This window comes from Oryctolagus cuniculus, chromosome 12 (assembly GCF_051225735.1).
Source record: "Oryctolagus cuniculus isolate XC-2025 breed Fujian yellow rabbit chromosome 12, ASM5122573v1, whole genome shotgun sequence".
In the NCBI taxonomy this organism is placed as follows: domain Eukaryota; kingdom Metazoa; phylum Chordata; class Mammalia; order Lagomorpha; family Leporidae; genus Oryctolagus; species Oryctolagus cuniculus.
This window is the reverse complement of record NC_142878.1, coordinates 118859578-118877162: the sequence shown is the minus strand read 5'-3', so window position 1 is coordinate 118877162 and position 17585 is coordinate 118859578. Positions and strand designations below refer to the sequence as shown.

The following is a 17585-nucleotide window of genomic DNA, read 5'->3' as shown; positions in this document are numbered from 1 at the left end:
TTATGAGAATTGAAAAAATATTAATATATATAATGACAATTTCCAAAAATTCTTTCCACATTTTAATTTCTCCACTTATACTATGTTTCTTTTCTTTTTTTTTTTTATTTTTGACAGGCAGAGTTAGACAGTGAGAGAGTGAGAGAAAGAGAGAGACAGAGAGAAGGGTCTTCCTTTTTCCATTGGTTCACACCCCAAGTGGCCGCCACGGCCGGCACGCTGTGCTGATCCAAAGCCAGGAGCCAGGTGCTTCCTCCTGGTCTCTGATGCAGGTGCAGGGCCCAAGGACCTGGGCCATCCTCCACTGCATTCCTGGGCAACAGCAGAGAGCTGGACTGGAAGAGGAGCAACTGGGACAGAATCCAGCACCCCGACTGGGACTAGAACCCAGGGTGCTGGTGCCACAGGTGGGGGATTAGCCGTGTGAGCCATGGTGCCAGCCAACTTATAGTATGTTTCTTTCAAATGTATTTGCCAAGCCAGGAATTAATGAGGAATTATAATATTATGTGAGCACTTCGTGTGGTTAGACAAGTTTTATGTATCCTCACTGTATCCTAAGAGGTTGATTTTCCAGCAAATTTCTTCCTAACGGAGGTGTGCACTGCTTTACAGGGAAAGTAGCTCCATCAGCCTGTGATGTCAACAGGGAAAGATCATGGTAAGTCTCCTTTGTTTTCCTTCTCAGCATATGCCATTGCGACCACGCCCACCATCTTTAGAGAATTTCTGGTCCTGAAGCTGTCCTCATATTGCTCAAGGACTGTGTGATTGGTTTCTATGTCTGTGAATGTTAGTGTAGGGGTAAAAGGAACTTTGGAGAGCAGGGCAGGTTCCTGTCTCTTGATGGCATAGGTGCAGTTGTAGATTGGAGGCATTATAATCTCTCTTTCAGGTACACCCTATAGACCTTGGCTGGTTCAGGAAGGGATACCAGTGGTAGATCCTCAGTTCCAAAGCCATGGAAGGAATGAATAATGTTGGATTTTCAAGGATTTTTTTTTTTTTTTTTTTTTTTTGTCAGAAGATGAGGGGCTAGCGCTGTGGCTCAGTGGGTTAGTGCCCTGGGCTGAAGTGCCAGCATCCCATATGGGTGCCAGTTCTAATCCTGGCGGCTCCTCTTCTGATCCAGCTCTCTGCTGTGGCCTGGGAAAGCAGTAGAAGATAGCCCAAGTCCTTGGACCCCTGCACCCATGTGGGAGACCCAGAAAAAGCTCCTGGCTCCTCTTCGGATTGGCACAGCCCCGTTGTGGCCATCTGGGGAGTGAACCAGCGGATGGAAGACCTCTCTCTCTGTCTCTACCCCTTTTTGTAACTCTGCCTGTCAAATAAATAAAAATAAATCTTTTTTTAAAAAAAGAAGATGATGTGTCTGACAGAAGACCAGTGGGTCTCCAGGTATACAGAAAGGGGTTCTAAAATTTCTGTAGATAACTAGTCTCATACAAGATGGCCGTGGGATGGAGATGGGTGTTCAGACCACTTGAGCCGAATTGTATATGAGCTGAATGTAGGTTGCACCTGTCACTGTTTACTCATCTTTAAGATGAGTATAGCAACAAAACTAGTGAAATGTCTTTACTGTGAGATGTGTGCATGCTGACTTACACTGTGTTGCAATTGCATTTATGGGGTTTCTGGTGTATCTTCTTTAAATGAAGTTTCTCATTTCCTGCACTGTATAGTCTTCCCAGTGCTACTCATTTGAGGTTACAGAACTTATACAATACATAGTTTCTGGGAACATGGAAGTTTGGATACTGGGGGACAGTCCCATTTCCTTTGGAAGTGAGAAGTTTTTATGGCATTTGAAGAAGGGAGCTCAGTAAATAGGAATCTTTTCTAACAGAATACAACTTAATGCTGAGATAACACCTTAAGGCTCAGAGCAGAGACAAGAGTCATTAAAAAGTAAAGATCCTAGTTGCATGGTCCAAGCAGTTATGGATCATATTGACCAGAGTGAACAAGATATACTTGATAATACCTTGCCTCATTCATTAGTTTTCAAGACTTGGTGGTAATAGAAGTTCTGGACCAGCATTCAAAAGAGAGTTGTGAGTGGATTAGAAAGACAGTGGTCTTAAGGGTGCAGCCTGGGGTGGAGGGATAACCTCTCCAATCTGAGAGTCACTATTTGCATTGCTTCCTACCACATGCCCATTACATCATTCCACTATCAGCATCTCTAGAAATGGAGGTCTGTAAAATCTAGTCTGTTATATACTTGGTACCTGGGCTATGCTTCTGCCCCCTGTTTTCTTTTTCTCTTTAACTTTTATTTAATAAATATAAATTTCCAAAGTACAGCTTTTGGATTACAATGGCTTCCCCGCCCCGTAACTCCCCTCCCACCTGCAACCCTCTCATCTCCAGCTCCTTCTCCCATTCCAACACATCAAGATTCATTTTCAATTATCTTTATATACAGAAGATCAATTTAGCATATATTAAGTAAAGATTTAAACAGTTTTCACCCACACAAACACAAAGTGTAAAGTACGGTTTGAGTACTCGTTATAGCATTACTTCACATTGGACAACATATTAAGTACAGAAATCATACATGGGGAGTAAGTGCACAGTGACTCCTGTTGTTGATTTAACTATTGACAGTCTTGTTTATGACATCAGTAATCACCCTAGGCTCTTGTCATGTGTTGCCAAGGCTGTGGAAGCCTTTTGAGTTCACCGACTCTGATCTTATTTAGACAAGGTCATAGTCAAAGTGGAATGTCGCTCCCCCTCTTCGCGGAGGAACGACACTAAACCCTGCCTAGGCTTCATATCCGAGTCACAGCACCATTATGTCGCTCCCCCTCTTCATGGAGGAACGATACTAAACCCTGCCTAGGCTTCATATCCAAGTCACAGCGCCATTATGTTGCTCCCTGTCTTTGTGGAGGAACGACACAGGACCCTGCGTTGTTCTTTCATCTGCTCGGCCCTCCCCGGGTTTGCTGCTGGTTCTTCCCGGGTTGGCTACCGACCCTTCCACCTCCATGGAAGGGCGGTTCCCCCTAGCCACTTTCCCCAGTTCCGCGGGGGAGCGGCACACCGCCGGCCGGCTCTCTCGGGGGCTGCACAGGTGTTCCTTCAGATAGATGTTCCTCTTAGATGTTCCTGGTGCATGTTGTCTCTCTCCTCCTTTATAGTCCTCTTCCACCAATCCCAACTCTGCTACCCAGACACCGAGTACGCTGCTCTCCTGCAATCAGGAGCAGGTCCTGCTGTTTATTGGTTGAACTGGAGGCAGCTGTGTAGAAGCTGGTTCCTCCTCTCCCAGCGCCATATTGTGGGAGAGCAGATGCATAGAATAAGTCTTAATTCCAGTAACTTAGTCTAGTCCGAGTTGCTCCCAGTTGCTCCCCACAGTGGAAGTTCTTTCCTCCCTTCAGAGAAAGGTAGCTCCTTCTTTGAAGGCCTGTTCTATCCATTGAGATATCACTCACAGGGATCTTTCATTTAGGTTTTTATTTTTTATTTTTTTATTTATTCCAGTGTGTCTTGGTTTTCCATGCCTAAAATACTCTCATGGACTCTTCAGCCAGATCCCAATGCCCTAAGGGCTGATTCTGAGGCCAGAGTGCTGTTTAGGACATCTGCCATTCTAAGAGTCTTCTGTGTATCCCACTTCCCATGTTGGATCGTTCTCTCCTTTTTAATTCTGTCAGTTAGTATTAGCAGATACTAGTCTTGCTTCCAACTTTTCCCCATTCAATAGGATGTTGGCCGTGGGTTTTTCAAAAATTGCTTGGATTGTATTGAGGAATGTTCCTTCTATACCCAATTTGCTTAGAGTTTTCATCATGAAAGGGTGTTGTATTTTATCAAATGCTTTCTCTGCGTCTATTGAGATAATCATATGGTTTTTCTTCTGCAGTCTGTTAATGTGGTGTATCACGTTGATTATTTTGTGCACATATGGGGTGCTTGTATTGCAGACAGCATGTTTACTTGCTATGTGACAATGCTGGCCCTGTTTTATGGGAACTTCCAAATGAAATTTTGAAGTTGTATGCATTGTAGTTTGCATGTAATTCAACTTTCTGCCATACTTACTGATATATATCAGCATTTGATGCAGGACAAATCAGAAAACACAATGGCTTAACAAATAGCCATTTGATTTGCAGTTCTGACTCTGTGTTATAGGCTGTACTCAGCTGGGCAGTTCCTATGATCAGTCCAGGAGCAGAAATGAGAGTTTAGCCATTTGTGGAACTGATTGAGGCTTCTCTTAAGTGTCTGGGGTTTGTGGTGAATCTTGGCTACATATTATATCTTTTTCTCTTTTTTTGACAGGCAGAATTAGTGAGAGAGAGAGACAGAGAGAAATGTCTTCATTCCATTGGTTCACCCCCCAAATGGCCGCTATGGCCAGCATGCTGTGCTGATCCAAAGCTAAGAGACAGGCACTTCCTCCTGGTCTCCATCCTCCACTGCCTTCCCAGGCCACAGCTGAGAGCTGGACTGGAATAGGAGCAACTGGGTCAGAACCGGCACCCCAACTGGGACTAGCACCTGGAGTACCAGTGCTGCGGGTGGAGGATTACCCTAGTGAGCCACGGTGCCAGCTTACATACTATCTCCTCAACAGGCAGGCCCCAGGGTTTTTCAGAAGATAACTGTCAGAAAAAGAAAATCTGAGAAGGTAAATACTTTACAAATTGTCTTTGCTGGGGCTGGTTCTGTGACATAGCAGGTAGACACCACCTGCAGTGCCAGCATCCCATATGGGTGTCAGTTCATGACTTGGCTGCTCCACTTCTGATCCAGCTCTTTGCTACAGCCTGGGAAAACAGTACAAGATGGTCCAAGTCCTTTGGCCCCTGCTCCCTTGTGGGAGACCTGAAAGAAGCTCCTGGTTCATATCTTTGGATCTACACAGCTCCAGCCATTGCAGCCATCTGGGGAGTGAACCTGCAGTTTGAAGACCTCCCTTTCTCCCTCCTTCTCTCCCTCCCTCCCTCCCTCTCTCTCTCTCTTTCTCTCTCTCTCTTCTCTGCCTCTCCTTCTCTCTGTGTGTAACTCTTTCATATAAATAAATATTTTAACAAATTGTCTATTTCTATAACTTTTACTGGTGAAATTCAGGGTCTTCTTTAAAAAGATTTATTTATTTATTTGAAAGAGTTACACACAGAGAGAGGGAGAGGCAGAGAGAGAGAGCTCTCCATCTGCTGGTTCACTCCCCAGTTGGCTGCAATGGCCAGAGCTGTGCCAATCCAAAGCCAGGATCCAGGAGCTTCTTCTGGGTCTCCCAGATGGGTACAGGGGCCCAAGGACTTGGGCCATCTTCTACTGCTTTCCCAGGCCATAGCAGAAAGTTGGATCAGAAGTGGAGCAGCTGGGAATCAAACCAGTGCCTATATGGGATGCCAGTCTGCAGGTGGCAGTTTTACCCTCTAGGCCACAGTGCCAGCCCCAATCCAGGGTTTTGTGAAGGGATGAATACAGGGAAAGGTGCTACTTGGAATCATTACTGGTAAAGTGCACTGCATTAAATATACATTGTGTGTATTTGTTAACTTTCTTTAGTATAAACTTTAATAACATAATGTTTATCTCTGAAAACCTCATTCATTTGAACACTCAACTTTTTACTTTTACATTGTTATTTTACAAAATTTGTAGATGATGCTTTCATTAAACCAATGATAACTTCTGTTTAATCTCTGCCACTTAATATAGGTGGGTGCATTTTCCTATGTATTTCTATTTTTACAGGTTTATTCCTCAACAGTGGAGCTGATGTTTTCTTGGTTAATGTATTTATTATTCTTTATTCATTCTATTGTATCCTTTTTTCACACTGTTCAGTGCAGAAGGAAACCAGAAGGTTTTTTTTTTTTTTAAGGTTTCATTTATTTGTTGAAAGAGTTGCAGAGAGAGAAAGTCTTCTATCTGCTGGCTCACCCTCCAAATTACTGCAAAGGCCAGAGCTCAGCCAATCCAAAGCCAAGACCCAAGAGCTTCTGGGTCTCCCATGCAGGTGCAGTGGCCCAAGGACTTGGACCATGTTCCACTGCTTTCTCAGGAGATAGCAGAAAGCTAGATTGTTGTTGAGCAGGCAGGACTCGAACCAGAACCCATATGGAAAGCTGGCACTGCAGGCAGCAGCTTTACCCATTATGCCACAGCGTTGGCCTCCAGAGTTTTCTTTGAACTCCTGCCATTCACCTTCTCTCCGAGGTATGATTCTGGGTCCTCCACATGTTTCTAAGAGGAAAGAAAATTAATATATCACCTGTAAGTGTTTTTTTTCTAAATTATTCCCCAGCTTGTCAGTACTCATTTTAGGTGTTTAATGCTAGTTTATATATTTATTTTTTTAGATTTTTTTTATTTATTTGAATGTCAGAGTTACAGAGAGGCAGAGGAAGAGAGAGAGAGAGTCTTCCATCTGCTGGTTCACTCCCCAGTTTGCCACAATGGCCGGAGTTGCACTGGTCCAAAGCTAGAAGTGAAGAGCTTCTTCTGGGTCTCCCACATGGGTTCAGGGGCCCAAGGACTTAGGCCATCTCCTACTGAATCCTCAGGCCATAGCAGAGAGCTGGATTGGAAGTGAAGCCACTGGGACTTGAACTGGCACCAATATGGGATGCCAGCACTGAAGGCAGTGGCTTTACCTGCTAGCCACAGTGCCAGTCCCAGTATACTAGTTAATTAAATTGGAAAATATGGGGCTGGCTCTGTGGCTCAGTGGGTTAATGCCCTGGTCTAAAGCATCGACATCCCATAAGGGCACCGGTTTGAGACCCAGCTGCTCCACTTCTGCTCCAGCTCTCTACTATAGCCTGGGAAAGCAGTAGAAGATGGCCCATGTCCTTGGGCCCCTGAACCCATGTGGGAGACCCAGAAGAAGCTCCTGGTTCCTGGCTTCAGATTGGTGCAGTTCCAGCCATTGCAGCCAACTGGGGACTGAACCAGCAGATGGAAGACCTCTCTCTCTCGCTGCCTTTCCTCTCTATGTGTAACTCTGACTTTCAAATAAATAAATAAATCTTTAAAAAATTTTAAAATAGAAAAATAAACATAAAATTTGTTCTCACAGAATATACAGAAATGAATTATGAATTTGGCATGATTATGAAACATTACTGTCATCTATAATAATGCAGTTTGGTCTCTTGTCTTTCTGTTGCTATAGCAAAATATATATTTGTTACATGAATTGAGTTGAAACTAAGCACAATGTGCTACATTTTTGGGGTCATGTCTGAAACATTCTACACATAGATGATGTACTGAACAGTGTTTTAGTGCTACCCATGAAGCATTCTGCAAGAGGAAGAGTTCCCTAGTGCTGGAAACAAATCAGTTAAGTTTGTTTTCAAATTGTTAGAGTAACGGAGTTCTTAATACCTTTGAGAAGCTGAATTGGATTCTGGAATAGGATAAGGAATGTGTGGAGAAAAGAATCTACTGGAGGCTCATTTATGTTTTTAAGATTATTTATTTGAAAGGTGGACTTGCAGAGATTGGGAGAGACAGGGAGACAAAAGGAGATATCTTCTTTCTAGTGTTCATTCCCCAAATGCCCACAATGGCTGAGACTGGGCCAGGCCAAAGCCAGGAGCCTGGGACTCCATGGGTCTCCCACATTGGTGGAAGGATCCAAATACTCAGGCCATTTTCACTGCTCTTTCAATCAGATTAGCAGGGAACTAGATTGGAAGTGGAGCAGCAAGGAGTCAAGTCCTGTTTACATGGGATGCCAGCATTGATGGTGGAGGCTTAGCCTGCTGGATCACAATTCTGGTGACTATTGCAGGTTCTGAAATAAATCTCTAAGCATTTTTCTCAGTGAGTCACAAATGCAGATTGTACTGCAGACATTCCCAGGTTCTCTTTTTGGGCAAATAATTCTATTGCTTTCACTTTAATTATGTATAATGTTATTTCAAATGTTTATCATTTGAATGTTTTGGGCAAGTATTTCCATTGCTTTCACTTTAATTAGGTATAATGTTATTTCAATTGTTTATCAGTAGAATAATCATAGACAAGGGCAAAAGCTAATTTGTAATCTTTGTCTTACCTGTATTTTCTCTCTTACTTAAAAATATTTATTAGCTTGATAGAGAAAAAAGTTGATGGACTGAGAGATAGAGAGCTTCAACACATTAATTCACTTCCTAGATAACCATACCAAATAGGTGGGGTAGGACTGAAGCCAGGATTGAGGAATGGAATCTAGGCCTCCTTCATTGGTGACATCACCATTGCTTCCCCAGGTCTGCATTATCTGGGAGCTAGAAACTAGAGCTGGCATCGGAAATCATAGACACTCTGAGGTGGCATCATAAACAACACTAAGCTAAATGTCTGCCCTGTCTTTTAATATATTTTTTCTCTGACATATTGGAAATGATATGCATGGTGTTTTCCTGGAAATTGTTTTCTGTTCATTCCCATTGTAGTTTCACTGATGGTTTCTTGCCTTTTTTTCTCAATGCTTCTACATACTTCTCCTTAACATTGCCCAGTCAAGAGTCAGTATTGCCCCTCTTCTAGCCTGCTGTGCAATTTCCCTTGACAGATGCGGCCTTTGTGATTTGAACCTCCTGTTTCCCTCTAGGTTGGGCATGTTTCACAGCCTGTAGATCATCGGTTGGACTCTGTTGAATGCTCTGTGTGGCTTTCTAAACACCCAACAAGTCTAATGTGAAACCATATCCTTCTTTTTTCCTTCATATCCATACACAACTGTCAGTGTTTGTTTTGTGACAGAGTTAACATGTTGACTGGAAGTGTATTATTATAGGTGATGACAGCATTTGAAGATGTGGCTGTGTACTTTACATGGGAGGAATGGCAGAACATGAACAATGCTCAGAAAATCCTGTACAGAGATGTGATGCTGGAGACCTACAGCAGCCTCTTCTCCTTGGGTGAGTGACACCCTTCACATGCCCAGTGATAACATTTTCTTGCTATTTGATAAATAAGGGAACAGTTTATAATGTTTAATATTGGGCAGGATTAGAATTTGAGTCCATGAATAATCTGAACATCTACCACCTAACAAAAGATTCAAATTGGAACATTTGTTGCATAGCTCCTGAACCAAGCTGTAGTCCTTTAAATAACCCAAGATAGTGATTTCACAAAGTCTTACTTTGTTTCCGTTAATAGGGCACTGCATTACCAAACCTGACTTGATCTTCAAGTTGGAGCAAGGAGAAGAGCCATGGATGGTGGATGAATGCTTGAATCAGAGCCTTTCAGGTCAGTCTGCACATAAGATACAGGGAGGCCAAGGCAGAGTGTGTAGATGTTGACTGGTGTTCTTTCCATGAATTTTTCTCAAGCCTTACTCCTGATGAAAGCTGGTTTTGTGCCTCAGACACAGGCATTTAGAGATACCAGTATCTTTCTAACTTTTGTTCTTAGTGAAGATGTTCTTTGATTAAAAAAAAAAATCCAGTCATTTTCTGATGTTACTAAGGCTTTTATTTAGGTTTGATACATTCCCCTGATTCTAACTTGTCCTTCTCTATACGTTCATACCTTTTCCTTCATGCACTTATTAGTTCCTTCAGTGCTTGTTACATACAGAAACTTTTTTTTTAAGATTAATTTTTTTTTTTGACAGGCAGAGTGCACAGTGAGAGAGAGACAGAGAGAAAGGTCTTCCTTTTGCCCTTGGTTCACCCTCCAGTGGCCACCATGGCTGATGTGCTGTGGCTGGCACACCGCACTGATCCAAAGCCAGGAGCCAGGTGCTTCTCCTGGTCTCCCATGTGGGTGCAGGGCCCAAGGACCTGGGCCATCCTACACTGCACTCCTGGACCACAGCAGAGAGCTGGCCTGGAAGAGGGGCAACCGGGACAAAATCTGGCACCCCGACCGGGACTAGAACCCGGTGTGCCAGTGCCACAGGTAGAGGATTAGCCTATTGAGCCGCTATTTCAGCCTGTTTCTGTTTTTTTTAAACATATATTTATTTATTTGAAAGTCAGAGAGAGAGAAGAAGTAGAGGCAGAGAGAGAAAGAGAGGTTTTCCATCCACTGGTTCACTTCCCAATTGGCTGTTGTGGCTGGAGCTGTACTGATCTGAAGCTAGGAGCCAGGAGCTTCTTCCAGGTCTCCCACATGGGTACAGGGGTCCAAGGACTTGGGCCATCTTCTACTGCTTTCCCAGGCCATAGCAGAGTGCTGGATCAGAAGTGGAGCAGCTAGGACTTAAACTGGTGCCCATAAGCGATGTTGGCACTGCAGGTGGTGGCTTTACCTGCTATGCCACAATGTCAGCCCCCAGAAACTTATTTCTGACTCATTGCTCAGATCAGCACAGTTCTGGCCATTGTGGCCAATTGAGGGGTGAACCATTGGATCAAGACCTTATTCTCTCTTTGCCTCTCCTCTCTGTGTAACTCTGATTTTCAAATAAATAAATAAATCTTTAAAAATCAAAGATGGTCATGAGTAAGCCTCTGTGCTGTGACATCAGAAATTATGAAGCTAGGAATGACACTGTGGTGCAGTGTGTTAAAGCTCCAGCCTGCAACACTAGCATTGCATATTGGTGCCAGTTCAAGTCCCAGCTAGTCCTCTTCTAATCCAGCTCTCTGTTAATGCACCTGAGAAAAGAGAAGAGGTTGGCCCAAGTCCTTGGCCCCCTGTACCCATGTGGGAGACAAAAAAGACACTCCTGGCTCCTAACTTCATTTTGGCCCAGCATTGGTTGTTGTGCCTATATGGGGAGTGAACCAGCAGATGGAAGACTTCTCTCTGTCTCTCTCTCTATAATTCTAACTTTCAAATAAATAAAGTAAATCTTTGAAAAAAAGAAATCATAAACTAAGCATGAACTTATATGAAACATGAAAATAAGTGATCCTAGACTCACCAAGGAAGTAATGAGATTTTGAGGCCCAAGGTCAAGTAGCCTTGTGGGTTTATGTAGAGTGGCTCAGATTTCTTTTTTCTTTCTTTCTTTTTTTTTTTTTTTTTTGACAGGCAGAGTGGACAGTGAGAGAGACAGAGAGAAAGGTCTTCCTTTGCCGTTGGTTCACCCTCCAATGGCTGCCACGGCCAGCGCGCTGTGGCCGGCGCACTGCGCTGATCCAATGGCAGGAGCCAGGCGCTTCTCCTGGTCTCCCATGGGGTGCAGTGCCCAAGCACCTGGGCCATCCTCCACTGCACTCCCTGGCCACAGCAGAGAGCTGGCCTGGAAGAGGGGCAACCGGGACAGAATCCGTCGCCCCGACCGGGACTAGAACCCGGTGTGCTGGTGCCGCAAGGTGGAGGATTAGCCTAGTGAGCCACAGCGCCAGCCGAAAGGGTGGAGTTTGAAGTATGATTTCTCTCTTATTTTTCAGAATCATTGAAAAATAACCAAATAAAAAGATAAGAAAAGCATAGGAAATGGAGCTTTCAGTGAAAATAGGAGGCAACTGATCAGAAACCTCCAGAAATTCAAATTATCACACAGGAATGTTTCTAGAAAGAATTTAGAGGAGATAACCAGCACTGATGATTTCAGAATGAGCTAGAAAACACTTTTCAAAGAAGATGAGCACATCCCGGTTTGCAGAAACAAATTCTTCAAACTGATAGGGAGTGTTTAACTAAAGTGGTATACTGGGAATTTTCTGTACCTGTTGTACTTCTGAGAAGCTGAAGGTGTTGGGTGTCCTTAAGAATTTGGGAAGCTGTCATAGAGACAAAGTACTTTTTCATTTGAAAAATCCCACAAATGATGTTTACCTAGGAAGACTGAGCATGAGACAGTCATAGATTCAAATCATACTCCTTAAATGTCCTGCTTAAATTACAGGCACATTTCACTCTTCTCCACGTGAAGTAAATGATCAGTAAAATTTTCATGTTTATGGTGGAGATATCAGAGAAGCAAAATCACACAATTTTTATAAAAATAAACTGGGGAAAAAGGACAGGGAAAAAAAATGATTGCTAGGTAGTGGGTGAATATTTTTATTAAATATTTGTCCATTCTTTAAAATACTTTATAGTTATTTCATCTTTGTGAAAGGCAGAGTGACAGTGAGAGGAGAAAGAGAAAGAGGTCCTCTATTAGCTCACTTCCCAAATGCCTGCAACACTTAGGTCTAACAAGTCTGAAGCCAAAACTCTAGAATCCCTCTAGTCTTCCCTGGTTTCTCACAGGTTCCCAGGCACATGAACCATTATCTGCTTCCTTCCAGTTTACATAGGCAGAGAGCTGTACTGAAAGCAGAGTAGCCAGGGCTCAAGCTGACACTGTTTTGAGATGCAGGCATCCCACACATCATAGCACAAATGTCATTCTACCATCCTTGACAAATTCCCATAGTAAAAAGGATCATGTTTGAACATTGGGAAACCTCATGGTATATTAATGTATTAAGGAGAAACACCATATAATGGTCACAAATAAGTACTTCATACTGATTTTGTGAAAATCTTATGCCACTTGGATAACAAGTAACTCCATTCCCTTTACATGAGTATGCCAGGAGAAACAGTTACATGTGATTCAGTGACATGATTGCTTTTTTCTCATTTCAGTGGGCATGAAAAGGGATGACCTGATTAGGATCAACCAGGAAAGTCAGGACAACAATCTGAATCAGGATTTTATGAAAAATAAGAAGACATCAGCTCTCAAGAGAATTGAATTAAGAAAAACCCTTAGTTTAAATTCAAGCCATATTCCAACACTGATTATTAAAAAGGGAATCTATTCAGGATTGAAGCCAGAGGAATGCAATAAATGTCACACTGTGTATCCCCCCAGTGGGTCTGATCAACTACAGGGTGAAGAGAAATTTGATAACACTATGATACCTGGAAAATCTCTCCAGTTCCGTGAGCCTTTTAGTCAGCATGACAAGATTCACATCATGAAGCATCCATTTGGACCCACTGGACAAGCAAAAGTCTTCACAAGAAAGATGTTCTGTAAATCTGAGAGGGTTCATATGGCAGAAAACTGTAATAAATCAACTGTCACTTTTGGAAAAGCAACTCAAATAGAAAAGGCTATCTATGGAAATTCTAGCCTCAATATGCATCAACAAACTCACACAAGAAAGAAATTTTATAAGTACATCATGTATGTTGAACCTGTCATTCACCAGTCACATCTTACAATAAACCAGAGAATAAATACAAGGGAAAAACTTTACACATGTAAGCCTTGTGGAAAATCACTCAGTTTTAATTCACCTTCTGAATGTAATGACTGTGGAAAGGCCTTTGGACAAAAGTCAGTCCTCAGGAAACATCAGCAAATTCACACAGGGGAGAAACCTCATGAATGTAGTGACTGTGGAAAAGCCTTTACACAAAAGTCATACCTCATAAACCATGAGCAAATTCACACAGGAGAGAAACTTTATAAATGCCTTCATTGTGGAAAAGGCTTTCTGTGGAAGTCAGACCTCATAGTACACCAGAGAATTCACACAGGGGAGAAACCTCATAAATGTAATGATTGTGGAAAAGCCTTTGGAACAAAGTTACACCTCAAGAAACATCATCGAATTCATACAGGAGAGAAACTTCATAAATGTAATGACTGTGGAAAAGCCTTTGGACACAAGTCAGCCTTCCTCATACACCAGCGAACTCACACAGGAGAGAAACCTCATAAATGTAATGACTGTGGAAAAGCCTTTGGACAAAAGTCACACCTCATCGTACACCAGCAAATTCACACAGGGGAGAAACCTCATAAACGTAATGACTTTGGAAAAGCCTTTGGAAGAAAGTCACACCTCATCATATACCAGCGAATTCACACAGGGGAGAAACCTCATAAATGTAATGACTGTGGAAAAGCCTTTGGACAAAAGTCACACCTCATCGTACACCAGCGAATTCACACAGGGGTGAAACCTCATAAATGTAATGATTGTGGAAAAGCCTTTGGACGAAAGTCATGCCTCATTATACACCAGCGAATTCACACAGGGGTGAAACCTCATACATGTAATGTTTGTGGAAAAGCCTTTGGACGAAAGTCATGCCTCATCGTACACCAGCGAATTCACACAGGGGAGAAACCTCATATATGTAATGATTGTGGAAAAGCCTTTGGACGAAAGTCATGCCTCATCATACACCAGCGAATTCACACAGGGGAGAAACCTCATAAATGTAATGACTGTGGAAAAGCCTTTGGACAAAAGTCAAACCTTGTAATGCACCAGAGAATTCACACAGGGGAGAAACCTCATGAATGTAATGACTGTGGAAAAGCCTTTGGACAAAAGTCACACCTTATCGTACACCAGCGAATTCACACAGGGGAGAAACCTCATAAATGTAATGCTTGTGGAAAAGCCTTTGGAACAAAGTCAAACCTCAAGAAACATCAGCGAATTCACACAGGGGAGAAACCTCATAAATGTAATGACTGTGGTAAAGCCTTTGGAAGAAAGTCACACCTCATCATACACCAGCGAATTCACACAGGGGAGAAACCTCATAAATGAAATGACTGTGGAAAAGCCTTTGAACAAAAGTCACACCTCATCATACATCAGAAAATTCACACAGGGGAGAAACCTCATAAATGTAATGACTGTGGAAAAGCCTTTGGACAAAAATCACACCTCATATCACACTGGAGAATTCACACAGGGGAGAAACCCCATGAATGTAATGACCAAGGGAAAGCCTCTGGATAAAAGTCAATCCTTTGGAAACATCAGAGAATTCCCACAGGGAAGAAACCTCATAAATGTAATGACTTTGGAAAAGCCTTTGGACAAAAGACAAACCTCATATCACAGCAGAGAATTCACACAGGGTAGAAAACTCATGATTGTAATAACTGTGGAAAGCATTTAGCCATAAGTCAACCTTCATCATGCATCAGAGAATTCACACAGGGCAGAAACCTTATGAATGTAATCACTGGAAAAGCCTTTGGACAAAAGTCAAACATAATGCACCAGAGAATGCACACAGTGTTAAAACTTCATGAGTGTAATGACTGTGGAAAAACTTGATTTGAAGTTCCAACTCCAAATGCATCAGAGGATTCACACAGGGAAATAACCTCATAAATGTAATGACCGTGGAAAAGCATTTTTCTATAAGTTATACTCATATCAAAACAATTCACACAGGGCAGAAACCTTATGAATCTAATGAGTGTGGAAAAGCCTTTATAAATCATATGTTATAAATCATAGCTCATATCACACCAGAGAATTCACACCGGGGAGAAACTTCATGAATGCAATGACTGTAGAAAAGCCCTTGGCAATAAGTCACATCTCAGAATGCATCAGAAAATTCACATGAACAGAAACCTTTTGGACATAATGACTTGGAAAGCTTTTTCCCATAATTCAGCCCTCATTGCACATCATCTAATTCATATGGGGGAAAACACTTTGGATATAATGCATATGGAAAAGCCTTTGTCCATAAGTAACACCTCATAAAACATCACATGTGGGAGAAACCTTATGAATGGAGTGAATGTTGGAAAACTCTGCCAAAATCACACAATATAACATCAGAGAATTTATTACATGGTGGAAATCTTATAATAAATGCGGGAAAGCCTTTTGTCATAAGGAATACCTCATAACACATGTAGATCAAACAAGGGAGAGAACTTAAGAATATAATGCATGTGAAGGACTTTTTCCAAAATCAAAATAACCATGTGACAGAGCCTTTTGCTGGAAATTACATCCCATACAATAGGCACTCCCATAAGGAAGAAAGGTTGGGACCATCACTGTGGCACAGTAGGTTAAAGCCCTGGCCTGAAATGCCAGCATACCATGTGGGCACTGGTTCTAGTCCCAGTTGCTCCTCTTCTGATCCAGCTCTCTGCTATGGCCTGGGAAAGCAGTAGAAGATGGCCCTGCACCCACATGGGAGACCCAGAAGAAGCTCCTGACTCCTGGCTTTGGATTGCTGCAGCTGCAGCCATTGCATCCATCTGGGGAGTGAACTAGCAGATGGAAGACCTATTTCTGCTTCTCTGTCTCTGTAACTCTGTCTTTCAAATAAATAAAGTAAATTGTTAAAAAAAAAATGAAGTTCAGAAATATTATTAGTGTGACAAAAAGCCATTTGTCAGAAATTGCATTATACATCAGAAAATTCACACAAGGGGTTTCTTAGGAGTGTAATGAATGTGGAAGTATATTTTCATAGAATTCAGGCTTGCATAAATATGCAACTCAAAAAAGGTGATATCCTTTAAGTGCAATAGACCTCAAAAAGCCATAGCCAGAAATTAAACATCAGGCCAGCGCCATGGAGCAGTAGGTTAATGCTCCACCTGCTATGCTGGCATCCCATATGGGTGCCAGTTCTAGTCCCAGCTGCCCCTCTTCAATCCAGCTCTCTACTGTGGCCTGGGAAAGCAGTAGAAGACAGCCCAAGTGCTTTGGCCTCTGCACCCACTTGAAAGACCAGGAAGAAGCACCTGGCTCCTGGCTTCAGATCAGTGCAGCTCTGGCCATTGTGGCCATTTGAGGAGTGAACCAACAGAAGGAAGACCTTTATCTCTGTCTCTCTCACTGTCTGTAACTCTACCTGTCAAATAAATAAAAATCTTAAAAAACAAGAAATTAAACATCAACCAACACCAGAGAATTCATATAGTAAAATGTCAATTTAATGAATGTGAAAAAATTCTTCTGCCATTAATCAATTCACATGAAGAGACTCCGAAATGAGAAAACATACATGCATAGAAAAGTCGTGTACCATATGTCACCTCTCAATGGTTACCTGACAACTCACAGAAAGAAAAAATCCTGTGACTGTATTGTAATGTGAAATACCTTTATTATTAGGCAAACTTCCACAGAACATAGCAAGATTACAGAGAGAAGTCCCTGAAATATAATTTGTTTGGAAGAATTCTTTGGTGGAATCACACCTTAGTGATTATTGGGCAGTTTTCATGATGAATTGTGACAGAGAGTGGTTAACCGTTCTTCAGAAATTTTTCTCTTATTCAACCTGAACTTTTGGTTTCTCATTATTGTGAGTGGGATCAAGTATATGAACTGAACTGTGCTCTAGTGTAAATTTTGTTAAATAAATATTTAAAAGTTGAGTAACAGTTATTTGGAATACCATCTTCATCAATTACAAAGTTATTTGTTTTATAGCTGCTCTTTTGGCCACCCAGGATTCTTTCCCCACATTATTGTAGTGCAAACCAGTGATGTGACCATAGGCATATCAAGTGACACATGTTCCAGCCATAATAGTGTACCCTGGCTCTGGATAATAAGTGTTGTGTGCAACACAAGGGAATGAGTTTGTGGTGACCTATATACCCATGAGAAATTTCAACTTATCTGTGTGCACATCTGGATTAGACTCCACTACCCAAGGTCTATTTGAATATGCAAGTAAATGTTGCCACACACATTACCCTCATTCTTTAAAGGGACAACCTCAAACCCTATAAGTTGCAACACTCATCTGAATTTTCCTGTATTACTGAGTGCATAATGCCTTTTTCATTCATGATGCCCCTTTTCTACCCTTTTTAATTCTTTCCTAATTGCCTTGTGACAAGAACATGGAATGAAGTCTATCCATGTGGTACCCATTGCAATAGAGAAGCAGGAGCATAGGGGCGG

The 17585-nt window shown here is 42.1% G+C and overlaps 1 protein-coding gene across 4 annotated transcripts in view; it reads left to right on the top strand.

The window, feature by feature from the left end:
• The window catches only part of LOC127485540 (uncharacterized), a 52183-nt gene extending 35135 nt beyond the window's left edge, over positions 1 to 17048 (top strand). For 2 of the 4 annotated variants that reach the window (XM_051828642.3, XM_089309601.1), the window contains exons 2-4: positions 8771 to 8897; positions 9142 to 9234; positions 12520 to 16015. In XM_051828642.3, coding sequence (XP_051684602.2) covers positions 8774 to 8897; positions 9142 to 9234; positions 12520 to 14450 — 2148 coding nt within the window. In that variant the 5' untranslated portion in view covers positions 8771 to 8773 and the 3' untranslated portion in view covers positions 14451 to 16015. Of the gene's footprint in view, positions 1 to 615; positions 662 to 4309; positions 4655 to 8770; positions 8898 to 9141; positions 9235 to 12519 lie in introns of those variants that run through there. The other 2 variants (XM_089309600.1, XM_070054814.2) reach the window with 2 other exon arrangements.
• Positions 17049 to 17585: the final 537 nt, after the last annotated feature.